Below are 17143 nucleotides of genomic sequence, written 5' to 3'. Positions count from 1 at the left end.
ATTTAGTTCAGAAAATCCATGGGATCACTAAGGAATTTCTACTATATCAAGTATTGCAAAGATTTCTGGAAAGGTACAGCAAAAGTAGGCAGAAGATGCAGATTACAAACAACTCACAGAGAACAGAGGAGAGTTTATTACAGTGTCTCACAAGAGCTCTTCTCCCTTACTCCTAAGAATTACTGTAGGAAGCTTGGGTTTGAAGGCAACATGAAGTGGAACAGCTTTTTACATTACACTGCTCTCCATGAGGAGATGAAACCTCTTCCCTATGCTCTAGTTCTCAACAGGTGCTTCCACATACTGTTTTTCCAGCAGTCTGTCATAACAGCTTAAGAGAGGCTAGGGAAGTGCTAGCCACTCTTGAAACAATCCCCTCTTCCAGCCTTGTCCTTGGGGAAGAGAGTTGTGATCTCCCTTCTGGTTTTGTAAGTTAACTTACAAGAGATATAAAGAGAAAATAAATGTTTTTGCAAGATGTAAGTGATTAGTACCAGCTTTCAAACTGAAACATATGGTACCACCATGTCATGTGGCCTATCTGATGTCCTGTCTCATTTTAGTAGAGCTGTTCTAAGTCAGATCAAATGTCCTTGTGAAAGCTGCAAGATCCCTCTTTATTCTGATGCACCATTAAAGCAGATCCAGTGCTCAGGTCCTTCAGATGTTAACAGGATTGCTCATGCTACGCAAATATTAAACAGTTCTTAAAAAAAAAAAATGTATTTGCTGTAACAATGGAAAACAGTTAGTTTACTACCCATAGCTACTTAAACACAGAAATTTAAACAGTCTCCACTCCTGATCTCCTAGATCAGGATCACTGCTTTCTACAGTTAACACTCTGGTTGTCCAACACTCTCTACAGCAGCTCCCACTCCATATGAACACACAAACTCCTATGGCAACAGGCACAGATGAAAACTTAAAAAAAATAAAAATAATCAAGATGAACAGAAACACATCTCACTTCAAGCAGCTTTATAATGCAGGAGTCTGGTTAAAGTGGAGATAGTAAAACAGGCAGCAAGACCGAGATGTGACAGTCATTTTACCTCTGCTCACATGACTGCATCGAAGGCACACCGATGACCTTTGAGCCAGTTCAGAAGCTGTCCTTTATCTGTGAAAGTTCAAGTCAGTTGTGCTTTGAATAAATACTTCTCCGTAGTTACACTTGAACTGCTGCATTATATACCAGAAATACAGAAAGTGTCCATGCACAGCCCTGAAGCACTTTGAGTATAGCCCTTGCCAGGTTAACTCATGGATCACAGAAGTTGTAGGCATCACCAGCACACACAGATGGCAGGCACACTCCCACAGAGACACAGCAGCCAGAGAGCTGACTGGCCAGACGAAGAATCAGAATGGAAGAAGGACAGAAAGCAAAACTTGCTTGTAGGAGTTCGGCATTCAAGGTTACTACTGCAGAACTCCAACCAAGCCACTGTAATAACTGGGTAGGAGTCTCTGCTAGGACAAGTTCACTGCTTGAGTTCATGGCTGGACTCTAACAGGACTCTTCAAGAAATAATTCAGACAGCAGCTGAGCTAGTTATTAGTTATTCGCCTTGTTAATCATTTATGGTTGTCACTTTGTTCATTCTTAAAAAATCCCTCCCTTAAGCTTTAACAGAAAAAAAAAAAATTAAAATCCAGTGCTTAAGACAGAGACTAGCAACTGAATTTTGTAAGGCTTTGGGCTGACTCTTACTGGAGCGCAGCACTGCTTATAACCAATGGGCTTTCTAGTGCCATCGGTAGCACACTCAGTACAACAACAGAAGCTGTACAGATCACAGCAACCCTGAGGTAATAAAAGTATAAAGGAAGAGATGGAATCAACGTGAGATACGTATGATAATCTTGCCACCTAGAAGAGATTTTGAGAAAGACACTCTTGCTAATTACACAACAGGAGCAGCAGTGAGAAAAAAAATAATAGTCAGTATATTTCAGTTTTTCCTTTGTTTTACACACACACTCCCCTTAATGGTATCCATGCAGGCTTCCCTGCAGAACCGTCACTAGTGTTAAAAACCAGATCTTTAGTCTTTCTTTCTATCTGTACAAAGTGCAGTTGGAATTGATTTTAATCTCCCAAACTGGTTGCAGAAAGGACAGAAAGTCTTCCTCTCCCTTCCACCTAGGTCACCCCAGCCTAGTTCCCCTCCCTCTTAAGAAGTTTTTTAAAATTAAAAGCCCTAATTAAGCATGATCAACTTGAGATTAGTTTTGTCATCTTCTTCCAAAAAGAAAAACCCAAACAAAAAGCAAAAACAAAACACACAATCAATGCCTCACCCACCCCAAAAACAATAGTTCCATTTAAAAAAATAAATAAATAGTGTGTATATTTCATGCTGAAAAAAAAAAAAAAAAAAAAAGAAAAGTCACAGAAAGGATTCATTTTTGGTTTTCCCTCCCCCAAACATGACACCAGGCATTTTCTCCCCCCTCCCCTGACGTAGACATGATGGTACATTCCAACCGGCAATGTGCATCTGTGTTGAAAATGAGTTTCTACTCCTGCACGGTCCCACATGCATCAGGGAGCATCCAGCTAGCTGCTAAAGCAGAGCAAAGGCTTTCAGGTTTTGGGTATGGTCCCTGCCTGTTCCTTTGGTCCGTCTGTTAAAAGGCTCCTTGCTGCTCCCAGGTCTCTGCTCTTGTCTGTCTCCGTTAAAACGTGCACTCTGGTCCTCACACTTCTCGAGTCACTGGAGCTTCGTACCCAGCTTGCGCTGTCTGTTTCTGCAACAGCAACACAGAGGGAAGGCTGAGAGAGGTGGCCCCAACCCTACCACAGGGTACTGCAGCAAACCAGGGGCAAAAGATAGGAGGATAAAAGTAAGGCTCTGCTTAGCTCCACACAAAAATAAAGCTGCCCCCACCATACTCTACAGGGAGACCAGGCCTTCCTACCTCTTACAGTCCTCAAACACCCACCGTATCTTAAACGTGCACAAGCTCACATGTGGATGCAAGATTATAAACAATTGCTTGCAAAAAACGTGGGCTAGGGAGCTGAAATACTATTTAAATGAAACATTCTCTAATCTCACACTCTCCAGACTCGCCTTCCAGACGCAGTAGTTAAAACACAACTTGGTTATTTCTTTACTCTGTACTATTCTACCCGCAGCAACTATCTACATATTTGAAAATAAATTAATGACTACATTTGACAAGTCAAACCAGCTGCAGCTCCTCCACCCCCAGTAAAACTTACCTTGCCTCTGCTCTCGTGACTGTGTATTCAAACCACAGGATGTTAGGAATGAGGCTGGTGTCTCGGATTAAAAAGAACTCTGAAATTGGCCTGGAAAGAGACAAGGTGATGGAAAGGGAGAAACAATTAGACTTTTTCCCCACCACAATTTTGACTAAAAAAAAGGGCACAGAAACTGCTCTAGATTTAACATTACTGTTCTATTGCCCTTCAGGCTGGGAAAAGGGCTCCTTGTTAATTTAATCAAAAAACCTCTCTTCTTTTTTCTTTCTTTATACAATGTTTCCAGGCTATATTACACTTAATGCCTTTCCAATTTCACTAGGTCATTAGACCTTCATTAGGAAAGGCCTGTTCTGCTCAAAAAGCTTCACCAGCACTCTGCCATAGTAGGGCTTCACAAACGTAACAGTTGCTTTAAGTTCCTCTCTCCCCCACCCCTATCAAGCATGGATATATGATCCTTTGTATACGCATGCACAAGAAAACATGGAGGAACAAGTAGGTTACACAACGGTCAGCATGCAAAACTGGAACAGAACCCAGGAATTCTCATTTCTAACATCTGTAACTTTGGTGGCTCATACAAGTTTGAGCAGCCCATTTACAGCCAGGCCTTGCACAGCTACAACTAAAGTTTTAGAGACTGAAGTATCTTTACATTTGTTTTGCTTCACACGCAAGGTACAATTTTTACACCCATTGATTAGGAAAATTTTCTTTTGCCAGGCAATTCTACTACACCTGAGTTACCAGCTCATTGCAAGGGACTGATTTAATGAGCATAACAACAACCCACAGAATGCAGACTTGCAGGAATGAAACCTCCACAGAATAAAGAGACTTACCATGCAGCTATCCTTGGGAAGAGAGGAGTTAATATCTCTTGTGTGAAGGCAAACCAGGCTATGGCCATAATGCTTCCTGCCACACCTCCATATAAGACTTGGCTCCAGGTGTGGTAAAGCAAATAAACCCTGCAGTGGAAGAGAAGAGTCACCAGACAGACGTTAAAACAAGAGGAGGCACGACTCAAGGGCTGATGTTTCACTGGACCCTCAGACATCCTGAGCAAGTTACCCTCCAGATGTTAAAAGTGGGTATCTTTACTTTTTTCATTAAAAATCTGGAAAAAAAAAAAAAGTGGGGAAAAACTGTCCTCCCTCCTACAGCAGTTTCACCTTAGAGCGCTTCTACTTTGAGCATAATTCAATAACCCTCCACATTCTTCTTCATCTACCTTTGGATTAGCTGAGCAACTATTACTGTAGGTTCCCATGAGAGACTTTTCCAAAGCCAGTAATGGGACAAGTCTCCTCCCAGCCACCAAAGCTGGGGCTTAAAGGCTTTTAAGAACACAGACAGCATTTTTGTTACGATTTTGCTGCTCTCAAACGCGACAGCACGAAGGCTGCACTACCACAGCGTGCTTACTGTGACTGCAGCCATTCACAAAGCTGTACTAATGGTCTGGTAAGTTACCCGTGCACATGAGCTACATGAGTCACATTCAAAATTCTTTTTACTCATTTATCATAAAGCTATTAAGATCATCTTATCTGACCCTTTGCCTAGCACAGACCACTGGATTTCTTCAAATTAATTTTTGTGTGAATTAGACCATATATCTCTTATGAAATTGCCCTGTCAGAATTTTAAAAATAACCAGGAATAAGGAATCAGCTGTAGTGTACAGTCAACTGTGCCAACAGGTAAATACTTTCCTGTGGAAAACATGGCCTTATTTCTAGCCTGAATTTGTCTGGTTTCCAATCAGTGGAGCTCATTCTATGTGTTTGTATGTATTTTTTTTTCCTGAATCTACTAAAGGGAAAAAAAACATTATCAAAGCTTCATTTTCTTTATTCATCTTAATACAACTAAATCTTGCAAGTCAAACAGCTATAAATGTTTTTATTAACTAATGCTCAAGCAAAACAATCAGATTGATCGACTGTAGCAATCCACATGCTGCAGATACTGGTGTGTCAAGGCATGGTGCAAGGCTTTCGTGATTAGTGCTGGAAAGAGGGCGAGGCAGTGAGGCTAGAGCATGGCAACAGAGCCGATGGGGAATTGGCACAAGCTCAGCTGATCTTGGGTTTTATAAATGCTCCTGTGAAGCACCACACGTGTAGCACCTTCGCTTATCTGAAGGGTCTCATGGCAACACGGCAACTTCCGCAAAGCTCTGACTTGTACAATGCAGTCGTCGAGAATTACATCAGAAATGCAGGATAAAGAATGACAGGTCTGCTGGCTGCTAAAGGCCATAGGACTTGTATGAGAGCATAAGACAAACAATTGCTCCATACCTACTATATGAGACTAGCAAAGCCACTGTGACGAGGCAGATGGACAGCACATGTCGCCATAGTAAATCCAGAAACCTCGCATTGTTTGTTTGGTGCATTCTGAAAGAGATGGAGAGCCATTAGCACAGTGGCAGGGAGCTGAGCAGTCCTTATCTCTGTTCTCACTATCTCTGAAACCCTAGGAAAGCTCTAATCCAGTGGGGTCATGGGCAGCTCGATACCATCCCAGCAGCAATCTGTCCCACAGGCAGCAGTTAAAGAGAAGTCAGAAAGCCACACTTCTCTCTCTCCAACTGTTAACAGGGATTGCTGTGATGGAAGGCAGAATGCTCACAATTACTGCAAGTGATGTGAAAGGCACATGCTGAGCATATGCAACAGGGAGCCAAGACGTCAGAGTCCCTCCATCGTCCACAAAGCTAGGAGGAACTGTGAGTTTTGCCTTCCTCCACACATGGAGCCACAAGACAGAGCCATGCCCCAGCGAGAATTTCAGAAAAGCACAGCACAGCATGTAAAACCAGTACTCGGTAAGGGAGATGAACTAAAAGGTCATGCAAGTGGGCAACAGGTATTATCTAAAAGATTGCAGACAACCCCACTGACAAAACTGAGTAGACACATGAGAAAGCAGCTCTTCTTTCCTCCTCCCTATTCCCCCCCCATCTTCCCTCACACTGGTGGATCATCACTGCTTAGAAAAAGCAAATCAGGAGACCTGTACCCAGACAGGCATAGGAGGCCCACCCGTACCCTTCAGTTTTCAGCAATGGTAACTACAGTCCTGAGACAGACATGCTTCATCCACCCTAGCCACAGTGAATTGTGCAATTCCTCAGATTTAATTCCATTATGCCACCGAAGTGGCACACAGCGAGGGAGCCATCTATTTCAGGTGTTTCAACATATTAACAGCCAAAACCTGACATTGAATTTTTACCTTAAATAAAGGAACAGAAAGGAATAGACAGAGAAAAACCACATGAATTGGGAGTGGCTGGACGGCATCCCATATTTTGTGGTCACTGTTGAATGGGCTTCTGGGAAGAGAAGAAGAAAGAGTATGGTCAAGGTCTACTCTGTACATAGCAGCTGGAACGCTCCAGATGTGAAGCCAGACCACTCTGCTGCAGTATGTGCACATGAGTTCACAGGACACGTCTCTGCTCAGATGGCTCTGGCAGCCTTCTTACACCCAGACATCCAAAGCCAACATGAGGCAAAGGGGAAAATACCCTCTAACCCCCCCCAGTTAGCATTCCACTCAAAACTCAACCGACACCATGACACCAATGGGCCATACCATACCTTCGCAGGGCCGAGGCTCCCGGATTACATTTTTTATTAACCAGTTCACTCCCTCGTTGAATGCCAGCCCTCCCAAGAAAGAGATCTGTGAAGGCAAGACAACTGTGTCATCCTATCTAAAAGATCCATCTACTTACCAGGCTCTCTCTGTTGACAAAACCCCAAGCCGTATGTTCCTAATTTTCTTTTTTGACTACTAGAGTTAAAACCAACGGCTTCAAAATTGAAAGGAGGAAAAAAAGCAGTTCTTTTTCAGCCCACTTTGTGTATTTGGCAACACATTATGTACCTGCAGCTTTTCAGCAGATGATACACAGAGACAAAAATGACACTGTATAGTAATTCTGTTAGCATACTTTCACCAAGTGTAGAAAGTGATGCTTTTGAACAGGGTGGGTTTTGAGGGATTGTCTTTCTCCGACGACCAACAGGGGGAGTGCCCACACTGTTATTTGGGAAAATAGCTTTAAAAAGGTGACTTTTCAGGCTTTCTGACTTTTTCCTCCATGAACATTTTCGTCTTGAGGTCACTGTCTTCAGTCTAAAATGAAGTCACATTCTGAACTGAGCCAGACTGGTAGCATTTATTTTTACTTTTTAATTCCATAGTCCATACACCTCCTCTAAATTAGTCCTGCTGCTGTGATCAAATTCCCAGCTGGTGATGATACTCTGCCTCCTTAACACTCAGTCCCATTCCAGATGATGAAGCAATTTTTTCACTCTATGTCCTGAGCTACGGGTCAGACTGCTGCAAGCCAGCTAGAGTCCCTCTCCAGCTGGTGCCTTCCCACATCAAGAACTGGGAATCAACCTCAACACTTCTCTCATTACCAACACCTAACAAGCCCCTGTATTCAAAACCTTATGGATTTGTGCAATAGTTACTCTAGCTTATTCTCTTTTGGGTCAACGAGAAACCTTTGGGTTCCCAAAACTTAACAGCTGCCTCACCTAGTTAGCATTGGCTTAATAACCTACAAGTCCCATTCCCAAGCTACTGGTTCCCATGACACCATGGCCCTATGTTAGAAATCTGCTGCCAAAATCCTTTCACTGGCCCCTATTTTGTCTGTTTACCAAGGGCAAATGTTACAAGAGGTTTATACCTCCTAAAGGGAATTTATCCATGACACTGATTTCCCACTACCTGTCAGAGCAGACAGAAAGTAGTATCATGTATTCTAAGAAGTCCCTCATCGGTCATTTGGACAGAAGCAAGTCTCTTCTGTCCCTGGAATTTGATTCACAGCTGGGAAGCAGTCCTTACAGAAGGATCCACTCCCGTGGGAGTCTACAGGTTTTATTTTGTATCCCTTTTCTGCCTCAGTAGTTCAAAGAAAGCACATCCTACTGAGTCAGACACAATCTCCTGCATATGCTGCCCATCTTGCAGGAACCTCCTAGTGCTATGATCATACTGGATCTTGGGAGTGTTCCCACTCTGCAACAGCTTTAGTTCCTCAGACATCTCCCTTGAAGTTTTTGGGCAGGCAATGCCCAAAACATACCACAGAGTAACAGGAAAGTCAGCAAAGGCTAAGCAGTCATTTAACCTGGTACAGGTGATAAGTGTCTCCTGCTGTTCTTTGACAGGAAGATCACTTTACCTAGGCTTACTCTTTAAAGAGAGGAAAAGAAGTGTGAATACAGGAGCACCAGGTGACAAAGGAAAAGACTTCTGTCATAAGGAGAAGCTGAGAAGGGAGAGAAGGACTCACCGTGTGAAGCTCTCTCTTGAATATGATGAGTGTTACAAAGCCAACAATAATGAATATTGGACCAAGACTCAAATAAGCTAAAAGCTGACCAGAGAAATCACCTAGGGAAACAAACAAGAGAAACAAATCAGTTTGAACTCCACAGGTACTTGCCTGCCACCAGAGCATGGGTCAGTTGGTGCCCTGAATCACTGAGAGCAGAGGGGCAAACTCAGCACTGCAGCAAGTCTCCATTTTGCAGACTGCTGCTGCTGCTCCAGCCCAGAGGAGCCGAGGCAAGGAAGACAGCAGTCCTTACATGCAGGTTCAAAAGCAGGGATGAGAGGAGCTTGGCATCCCTCAGCAGAGATTGCTGCCAGCCAATTTACAACAATGACCATGGGTGTGGGCCCAGAGTCACTTTAATCCAACATAAGCACAGGCTGCCGCAAAAGAGGCAGCGTCTTTCCCTCCCCCTCATTCACATTGCATCCCTCTGCCAGCAATTACCAGCAAACACTCCCCAAACAAATCCTTTCCCACCCCCTTACTAAAATGGGTTAGTTTTCAGCTGGATCAGCTCCCTAATCAGTCTCACCATGTGTCTGCATGAACACTAGCATTAGCAAAATGGGGAGAAAATAAACAGTTAAACATAGCAGGAGATAAAGGGGAAAAAAAAAGGAAACTCTGCTTTCTAACTGGTAGCCCACTTGTACCACACAGAAGTGACTTAGGGCTTCCGCCCCAAACAGCTAACAGTCTAGTTATCCCCCAGGGAGAATGGGGGAGCAGCAATGGGACCCCACATGAGGTCATAAGGTACTTCAAAACCTTCATCCTGAACTATCACAGATACAGAAGTAGGCAAACAGCTATGTATTTTGATCTAAGTTTCTCTTGCCTCTCTTCCCTGAAAAAAGACACACACAAAAGTATTTGGAGAGAAGATGTCAGCATAAATTCCGAGAGAACAAAATATTACCAGAGTAATTTTGCTCCAAGATCAGCAATTCACATCTGGAGAGTGAGAACTATCTACCAGAGAATCTTTAAAGACAGTAGTCACTGCAAAAATGTGGTATAAACCCAGTGAACAACTTCAGAGGTGGGGTACTTCCTATATTGGTTCTCAGAGACTAGATCTTCTCCATCCCATCACTGAATACAAAAGGATCAGCCTCCACATAAATTTATCCTTCCTCCCTCCTCTCAAAAGGAAACAGGATGCCTCTGCAAGGCTGAGCATTGGACTCATTCCTAGATCAATTCCACTGCAAGATACTGAGTCTCCCCAGCCCACGCACCCACATTTTAAAACAGCACTTGGCAAAATGGACTTTAACCTCAGCCTCTGAATACTGGAAGGGATAAAAAAAAATTATTGCACTGCTACAAAGTTCACGCTGCTGATGTTCTTGCCACATAGTTGTGGTTACCTCAGGTGCAGTGCACAGATCCCTCTTGAATTCCAGACTGGGTTAGATTTGGGAACCAGCAACATTGTCAGCAAGGATTACTTGCAGGAGTTTTAGTTTGCAACACCAGTGAAACTGGGAAGAGTTGGAGGACAAAACCCACAAGAATACTGGGTTTTCACTGAAGTGAGGTTCTATTTTGGTTTTAACTTGAAAAGTGTTAGAAGACACTGAATTTGAAACTTTTCTTGCACCATATGGCAGGTTTGCCTTGCATCAGGTGGGTTCCAAATGCTCCCAAAGCAGAACAGCAATGTATTATGGTAATGCAAAGTGGATGTGACAGCATCAGTCACCTGGCAATAGAGAATCAAGCCCCTTATGGTTTTGCATAAATCACACACTCTCAACAAAATGAATCCTGTCTTAAATGATGAGGGAACTCATGAGACAAGCCACCAGATAATCAAAACTACCCTGAAAGCCTTCATAATACTTTCCAATAATCTCAGTTCCAGTGTTACCAGCTAAAGGTATCTCATCATCGAGGAATCGCCATGTTTCAGATCATTCACTGTTAATCCGTGGTACATAAAGGCTTAGCACTTCAAGACTAAAAGCCGTAATTTTGTCAAGTAGAAACCAAACCAGATTGTTTATCTTCTCAGGGGGGTTCTATTTCTTCTGCAGATGGTGGAAGAATACTTAAAGAAGTAGTCTTTTAATTTAAATAGCATCAGCAGCACCAAACTCAAGATCCTCCATTATGTTATATGATAACATACCCAATAAATCAAGCCACACAGACTTCACCAGCACACAACACACACTTGAACCTGAAGCGGAGAACCAGAAACCATCGCTCCCAGATGCTGCCTGCAGGCAGAGTACCAATCCTTTACTCAATCTTAACATAATAGCTCTGTAAACATTTCAGCTGTCCATTTAAAATAGAACAGAGATAGCATTAATAATATTTCATATTACTGCGGCTAACAGCAATCAAACAAAATCATATTCTGAAGCCACTTTTTTTCTAGGGGAGGAGGCAAATAAATAGCTGCGCACTAACTGAAGGCGGCACTTCTGCTATGCCCTGGGAGCTACACCAGGAACTCACAAACGCCATCATAACTGCACTCACTAGATTAGCGGTTCAAGGCAGAGCTGCACTAACTAAGCCAGCTCCAAAATGATTGGAAATCCCCAGTGAAGAAGGCAAAGCAAGCTGCGAGAGAAAGGCCAGCACGCGCAGCGCTCCCGGGGCCTCAGAGCGTGATTACTTGTGTCACTCCTATCTACTCTCACGCTCCAGTGCGCTCACAGACTTATTCCCAGAGAAAGGGGACTTGCAGGAGAGCCGACAGTTTGAAGTCCAATCAGATCTAGCAAGATCCCCCCCCACTGCCTTTTTATAAAAATTAATTTTTCTTCATTTTACTAAACTTGGGAATTTTAAAGCAATTCCTCCAAACAGTAAGAACAGAGACAAAACATCTGGAAAAAATGCAAAAGGAAGATCTATTTAATACACAGCCTGGGTTTTGTTTTGTTTTAAATTCTGCTTTTTCAAAGTCCAGCCTCCCCTGAGCATCATTTGGGGCTCATGAGGCAAAAATAAAGAACCCAACTACCTCATTTCTAGGCACCCAAGAGATAAATAGGTGAAACACTATACATAGCTCAGAAGCACACTATTTTTTCAGCCTTCATTCAGCATCTACTTCTGCTCCAATTCAACATTTTACCCAGCATTCTTTCAGTGGAAATATCCCAGCTTTACCACATTAGCTTAACCTGTATATAATGTAAAAATGTGAATCAACAGCACTCTAACCACATCCTACCGCAAGATCTAGCTTTACCACCGCCACCACTGCTTCCTATTGAAGCATCTATTTGTGGCACTGCTGCTGGTCGTATGTTCTTGACTAAACGCATGAGTGCAAGTTGCACAGACAGCGTGCGGTGTATCTGTGTCACAGGCATTTACACCAGTAAATATTCATGATGGATCGTCATTTCCCCTACTTGCACATATCCTGATATCACAAGCTGTGGGACAGTAAAAATATCTTCAGGAGGCTTTAAATTACAGCATAAAAAGCACACATCGGACATGAAACTCCTGCAGGAAGATTAAACATAAAACCTTGCATTAAAGAAGCCAAACGACTGAGTGGCTTCTTTCAACAGATATTACTTAGCTACAAGATGAGCCCTGACTGGCGAGCTACCACCCTAAACAGAAATCACAGCGAGGGTTATCAGAACAAACATTCCTATAGGAGCAACACGTGCTGATAGCGAATAGCAACGAGAACTGCTGAGCCAAAGTACACACACAGCACGAGCACCTTTGCTCCGAGGCACCTTTTCACCGGCTTGATTCCGCACACCTGCCTCTCCAACGCTGCCCGACTGTAGTAAACACCTTTTTTTCCAACTGAGAAAACAGGAAGATTCTCTGTCGTTCTGCAGAGAAAGGGTTTGGCACGCCAGGTTTCTCTCCTTAAAGAATTTGTCCAACGTGAGAAGAGGAGGTCCAGAAAGTCCCAGAGCATTAAGAATCCCAGCTGCACTGAAGAGAGGAAGTTTTTTGGTTTTTGTTTTTTCTCCAAATAATAATAAAAAACCCAAACAAACCAGGAACTCAGTGTTTCTCCAGTGAAACTCACCCTACAGACAGGAAGTCCCTGAAGATGAGTTTTAAGTCTGCAACACAAAGTCATCCCATGCAAAGCAATGCATACGGGAAAAAACAACCCTAATTATACACACAACATGACATGATTTAGTTGAGTTGTTATCAAACAAAACCCCTCAGGCTTAGTGTGAGCCAATACCTTCAGAGTAGTATCCAATGCTCTGCAGCAGTCAAAAAGACAAGAAAACGTTCTTAAGAGCAAAACAGAAGTCACTGTTACAGCACTACAAAAGTTTACTATGCAATTCTGGTGTCACCATCTAAAAAGGAATAGTAAACACAGAAAGGCAAATAGAAAGGGGACAAAGATAACAAGTATGCAACAGCAGCCATTTGGAAAATATTGATTAACTCAGACTTTCAGCTGAAAAAGGAAAATGGAGGATACACCAGTTCTACAAAGTCATAAATGTTATGGAGAAATGGACAGCAAACACTTGTTACCTCTCACTGCACATGAGAGAGTGATGAAACTACTGAGCAGTGGACTTAAAAGCAGAAAAGAAACAACCAACCACATTAAGTTTCAAAGCTCGGTGCCAAGGATACTGTGAGATCCAAAGCAGAAATGGGTTCAAAGAGCAATTAGACTTGTTCAGGGCAGAGCTTTTATATACCCACCAAAGGAGTTAACAATCCTGATGCAATCACCAGCTGATTACTGGAAAGACATACAGAAAAAGGATTATTCCTGCCTACCTGCCAGCAACCCCACACTACGCCAGATCATTCCTTGGTCTCACCAAAGTACAATTGTTGATCTGAAAAGCTCCTGGACCAAACATTTCTGAAAGCAATATCAGAATGATGTTTTTAAAGGCTGTCCTCTTCAGCAGCATGCTTTAACACGCTGCCAAGTAACAGTGCCACTGCTGGTTTCTTCTCTCCGTGTTTGATCTTGACATTTACTATGGGTGGTATTTCAGTTAGGTCTCCAAGATCCCATTACTCAGACCAGTTTGCAGTTAACTACCACAGCGTTCATCTGCTGGTTTTCATTTGATCTTGCTCAAAGTTGACATTGCAGAAAGCCCTGGAGAACTGAGCAGCCCCACAAGCAGTGAGGATGGGTGTTTGGCATTTTGCACTATATAGCTATCGATAAAGAAACATTAGATAAAGACAGGGAGGATGAGCACCCTTCTGTATACACTTCTCTCCACAATTACAAGCAGAAGCCCAAGAACGGGCTTCATCTGTCAGACAGAAATCAGCAGTGACTGCTTTTCACCTGGTCACAGCAAGAGGGACCATCACTCTTGGCAGATGAAAGTTGGGATGACAGCAGCTCTGCACTGCAAGTCTTTATAAAGACATGAGATTTTAAGAGCCGGTTGCCACAGGGGCTCAGCACACCACGCTCCAGGCCAGCAGTCTCTGGGATCAGCCAAGAGCAAAAGCCAACATTTGCCACACTACAGTGTATGACATGCCAGGAGAGCTTAATAATTTATGTTGGTAAAAGCAGGATCTATTTCTCATTCTGACCCCTCTCTTATCAGCACAAGGCTACATTAACTCCACCTGCTGAGCATACTGCCAACATCACTATTTTATAAATATACATTACCTAGCAGCTTTATGGACCTGTACTTAAGCTGTACACAGAACATAAACAGCTTTCTAAATAAAGTTAGAGAACTCTCCTCAAATCTAAGTAAAAGTATCAGACCTACCACATTACTGCAACTCATTTCTCTAGACCAAAGTAAATTAAGAAACTTTTGTACCTCCAGCTGTTCTAATGTTTTAGTCCTGTTCTCCCACTTCCATAATCATGTTTTATCCGAGACAAACACAGCGTTCATCCCCTCAACACATAACCCTAATCTCAGTGGTGATTTACCCCCTCCACACGATCATCTTCTCCATTTGCCTGTATAAAAGCACTCAATGCTGAGAAAAAATAATCACATGATGTTACATTCTTTAAGATCTGACAGATAACCCTTGTGCAGAAATTTCAACCACCTCCATTTCCCAAACCAATCCCACAAATGGTCCAGAGGATGCTCTCTGTATACTGCCAGGTTCAGATAAAGAGATAAGACACAAAGATGAATATATCAGCACTACTGGAAAGATTATTCCCCCATCTCCCCCAAACTGTCACATTAATATATTTGAGAAGGGGGATGGCAGAAGAACGTACAGGATGAAGGAAAATGCAAGACAGAAAAGGAAATGCCGTCTTTCACATAAAGTATCACAGAAAACCACAAAACAGCCATACACAGGGGCAGGGGGCAAGAAATAATGTATTTCCAGCACCAGATCTTTTCAGCATTACCACATTTCAAGTCTTCTGGCTAAATGGGTACTTTCAACTCAGAAGATCCCAAAGCACTTTAGAAGCTTTAGGTATTGCACACTACTGAGAGGAGCTTTCATCGGAAACTAAAATCAAGCTATTGAAACAGGACACACAGCAACACTTCACAGCACGTTAGGGACTTGCTAGGAGAACTATTGAGAACAGTGTTAACACAAAATTTAGATTTTGACCAGATCGTCAATTAACTCTGACACGTCACACCCTGCTTTTTCTATTATCTTTGATTACAACAAGCAGCTAAAAAAATAAGTTTTTCTATCTCGCCCAAAACCAGCCCAGTGCAAAGCACCTGAAGAGGAGCTCCTAAAGACCACAGTTACTAATGAGACACTACTTAGACAGCCGCTATTTGAATACAGACCCACTTGCTCTTGCACACTGGTAGGTCAGGGCTTCATCCTACCTCAACGTGGGCCAGGTTGCTGGCACTGCAGTGCCACAGGGACACAGCACAGGACCTTAGTGGATCACACCACTGCCCCAGCTAGAGAAGCCCACCCTGCACACAGGCACTCCTCACTTCACCCCTGACTGTATCCAAATCCAAACGTTTACCAAGCACTGGCCTACAGGAAGCCCTGTGCCTGTCGTCCTCCGGGCATTTCCCACAGCCCACCTCAGTGGTAGGGCCACCCTGCCACTGCACAGCTCCCTGGGATGCCACGAGGGCACACCAGGGCCCGCTGGCCCTCTGACACACCAAGGCAGACCTCCAGCATCAACCCAGACACCCAACAGCAGGGCAGGGAGGGGACACCCGGCCCCACCAAGCCCCTGTGGGGTGGCACCGGGGCTCTGGGGAGCGGGCACACCCTGGGTGGGGCCCGCACCTCGAGGCCCAGGGGTTGACACACATGGCCAGGCATGCCTGGGGGCTGCGGAGGGGGGGCGAGGCAGTGGTGTGAAGAGGGGAGGGGAGGGCAGGCGCGGCCCCGGGGCCCCTCAGCGGCGGGACAGGGCCGCATCCCGGCCGTGCCCCCCCAGCCCCCTTCCCCGCCTGGGGCTCGGCAGCCCCTGGAGCCCGGCGCCTCGCCAGGGCGCATGCGCAGTGCCGAGTCCCCCCGCGGCTCACTATCCGGCAGCGAGTCCCACCGCCCCCAGAGCGCACGCGCGCCCGGCCGCCTCAGGGCGGCCGCTCAATGGCTCACTATTTGGCAGCTGCCAGCCCGGCCCTCAGGGGGGCCGTGGAGCGGCGGGCGGGGCCCGCCCAGGAGAGCGGCGCGGCGGCCACCGGGGAGCCGGGCGGGGGCGAAGCGGAGTTTTACCTGCGGGATACTCGACGTGAGTGAGGGAGACCGGCCGCCACGGAGCGGGGAGCGAGCACTCTCCGACTGCGGCCATCTTACCCGGATACCGGGCCGGGCCACCGCGGCCAATCAGAACGCGCTTAAGGGGCGGTGCGACCAATGGGCGGGGGCGCGGCGAGCGGCGGCCCAATGACGCTGCGCGGCAGGTGAGGCGCCGGCCAACCCCCAGCCACCCAATTAAAAATCCAACCCGGGGAGCGGCGGAGCCAATAGCCAACTAGCATCGGTGCCCAATAGGAGGAGGGCGCAGGTAGCGGGAAAGCCAATCGCAAGAAAGGCGGGCGCCATTGCCCTTCGTCATTGGCGAAAGGAGCGATGTAGATTAGCCAATCAGCATCTTCCATTGCCGCCAGCTCTTAGCCAATCAGCTGCGGCGCTGGGGTGGCTGCTCGGGGGGCTGAGGAAGGGGCTTGTTGGCGACTTGGCGGTTAAAATGGCTTCTCCTGCCCGCGCCGGGACAGCCCCTGGGTGCCCCGCTGTGGAGCTGGGGGGCGCGGTGCCCGCGGGAGGAGCCCCCTCACCGCCTCCCTGCCGTCGCCCCACGGCCTCCTGCTGCGGTGCGGGTGTTCCTGCCGCTGAGGGCAGGGGAGGAGGAGCCGCTTCCTCCTCTGCCCCCTTGTCAATGAATAAGAACCAAACCAGCTTTCTCTCTTCGTCACCCTTTTCAAGGGTGAAAAGATGTGTTTTAAGAAGGGAATCATTTTATAAATGGTATTGCTACAGATACTACTACATAACAGGATTATTGCACTAGCCTAAGCATAACATTGCTACTCACCCCTGCACAGGAGTGATTAACTGACAAAGGCCTAAGCGCT

General features: G+C 45.2%; 1 protein-coding gene across 3 annotated transcripts; it reads right to left on the bottom strand.

The window, feature by feature from the left end:
* Positions 1 to 113: 113 nt before the first annotated feature.
* On the bottom strand, positions 114 to 16388 carry DOLPP1 (dolichyldiphosphatase 1). 3 transcript variants are annotated; one of them, XR_012625888.1, is made up of 9 exons: positions 16284 to 16388; positions 8580 to 8680; positions 6859 to 6943; positions 6491 to 6590; positions 5551 to 5649; positions 4084 to 4212; positions 3236 to 3325; positions 2618 to 2757; positions 114 to 1123 (listed from the first exon to the last, which is right to left on the bottom strand). XR_012625888.1 is itself a non-coding variant. In XM_074846640.1 (8 exons), exons 1-8 carry the CDS (start codon positions 16357 to 16359, stop codon positions 2721 to 2723), a joined length of 717 nt encoding a protein of 238 aa, XP_074702741.1. In that variant the 5' UTR covers positions 16360 to 16388; the 3' UTR covers positions 114 to 2720. The 3 variants fall into 3 exon arrangements, 2 of the variants coding, with proteins under 2 accessions (XP_074702741.1, XP_074702742.1); XM_074846640.1 differs by having other exon boundaries at positions 114 to 2757; XM_074846641.1 differs by lacking the exon at positions 5551 to 5649 and having other exon boundaries at positions 114 to 2757.
* Between the last annotated feature and the right edge of the window lie 755 nt (positions 16389 to 17143).

The sequence above is a fragment of the Strix aluco genome, chromosome 20 (genome assembly GCF_031877795.1).
Source record: "Strix aluco isolate bStrAlu1 chromosome 20, bStrAlu1.hap1, whole genome shotgun sequence".
In the NCBI taxonomy this organism is placed as follows: domain Eukaryota; kingdom Metazoa; phylum Chordata; class Aves; order Strigiformes; family Strigidae; genus Strix; species Strix aluco.
Note: the sequence above shows the minus strand (reverse complement) of the source record. Positions and strands in the feature narration are given on the sequence as shown.

What these genes read in the sequence shown, in the direction of transcription:
- DOLPP1 (XM_074846640.1), bottom strand. Translation starts at nt 16,359, where the DNA reads ATGGCCGCAGTCGGAGAGTGCTCGCTCCCCGCTCCGTGGCGGCCGGTC. An exon ending in TCACGTCGAGTATCCCGCAG is followed by an intron (nt 8,681 to 16,283) that starts GTAAAACTCCGC and finishes TTGTTTCCCTAG; the next exon opens with GTGATTTCTCTGGTCAGCTT. An exon ending in TCAAGAGAGAGCTTCACACG is followed by an intron (nt 6,944 to 8,579) that starts GTGAGTCCTTCT and finishes TTGCCTTCACAG; the next exon opens with ATCTCTTTCTTGGGAGGGCT.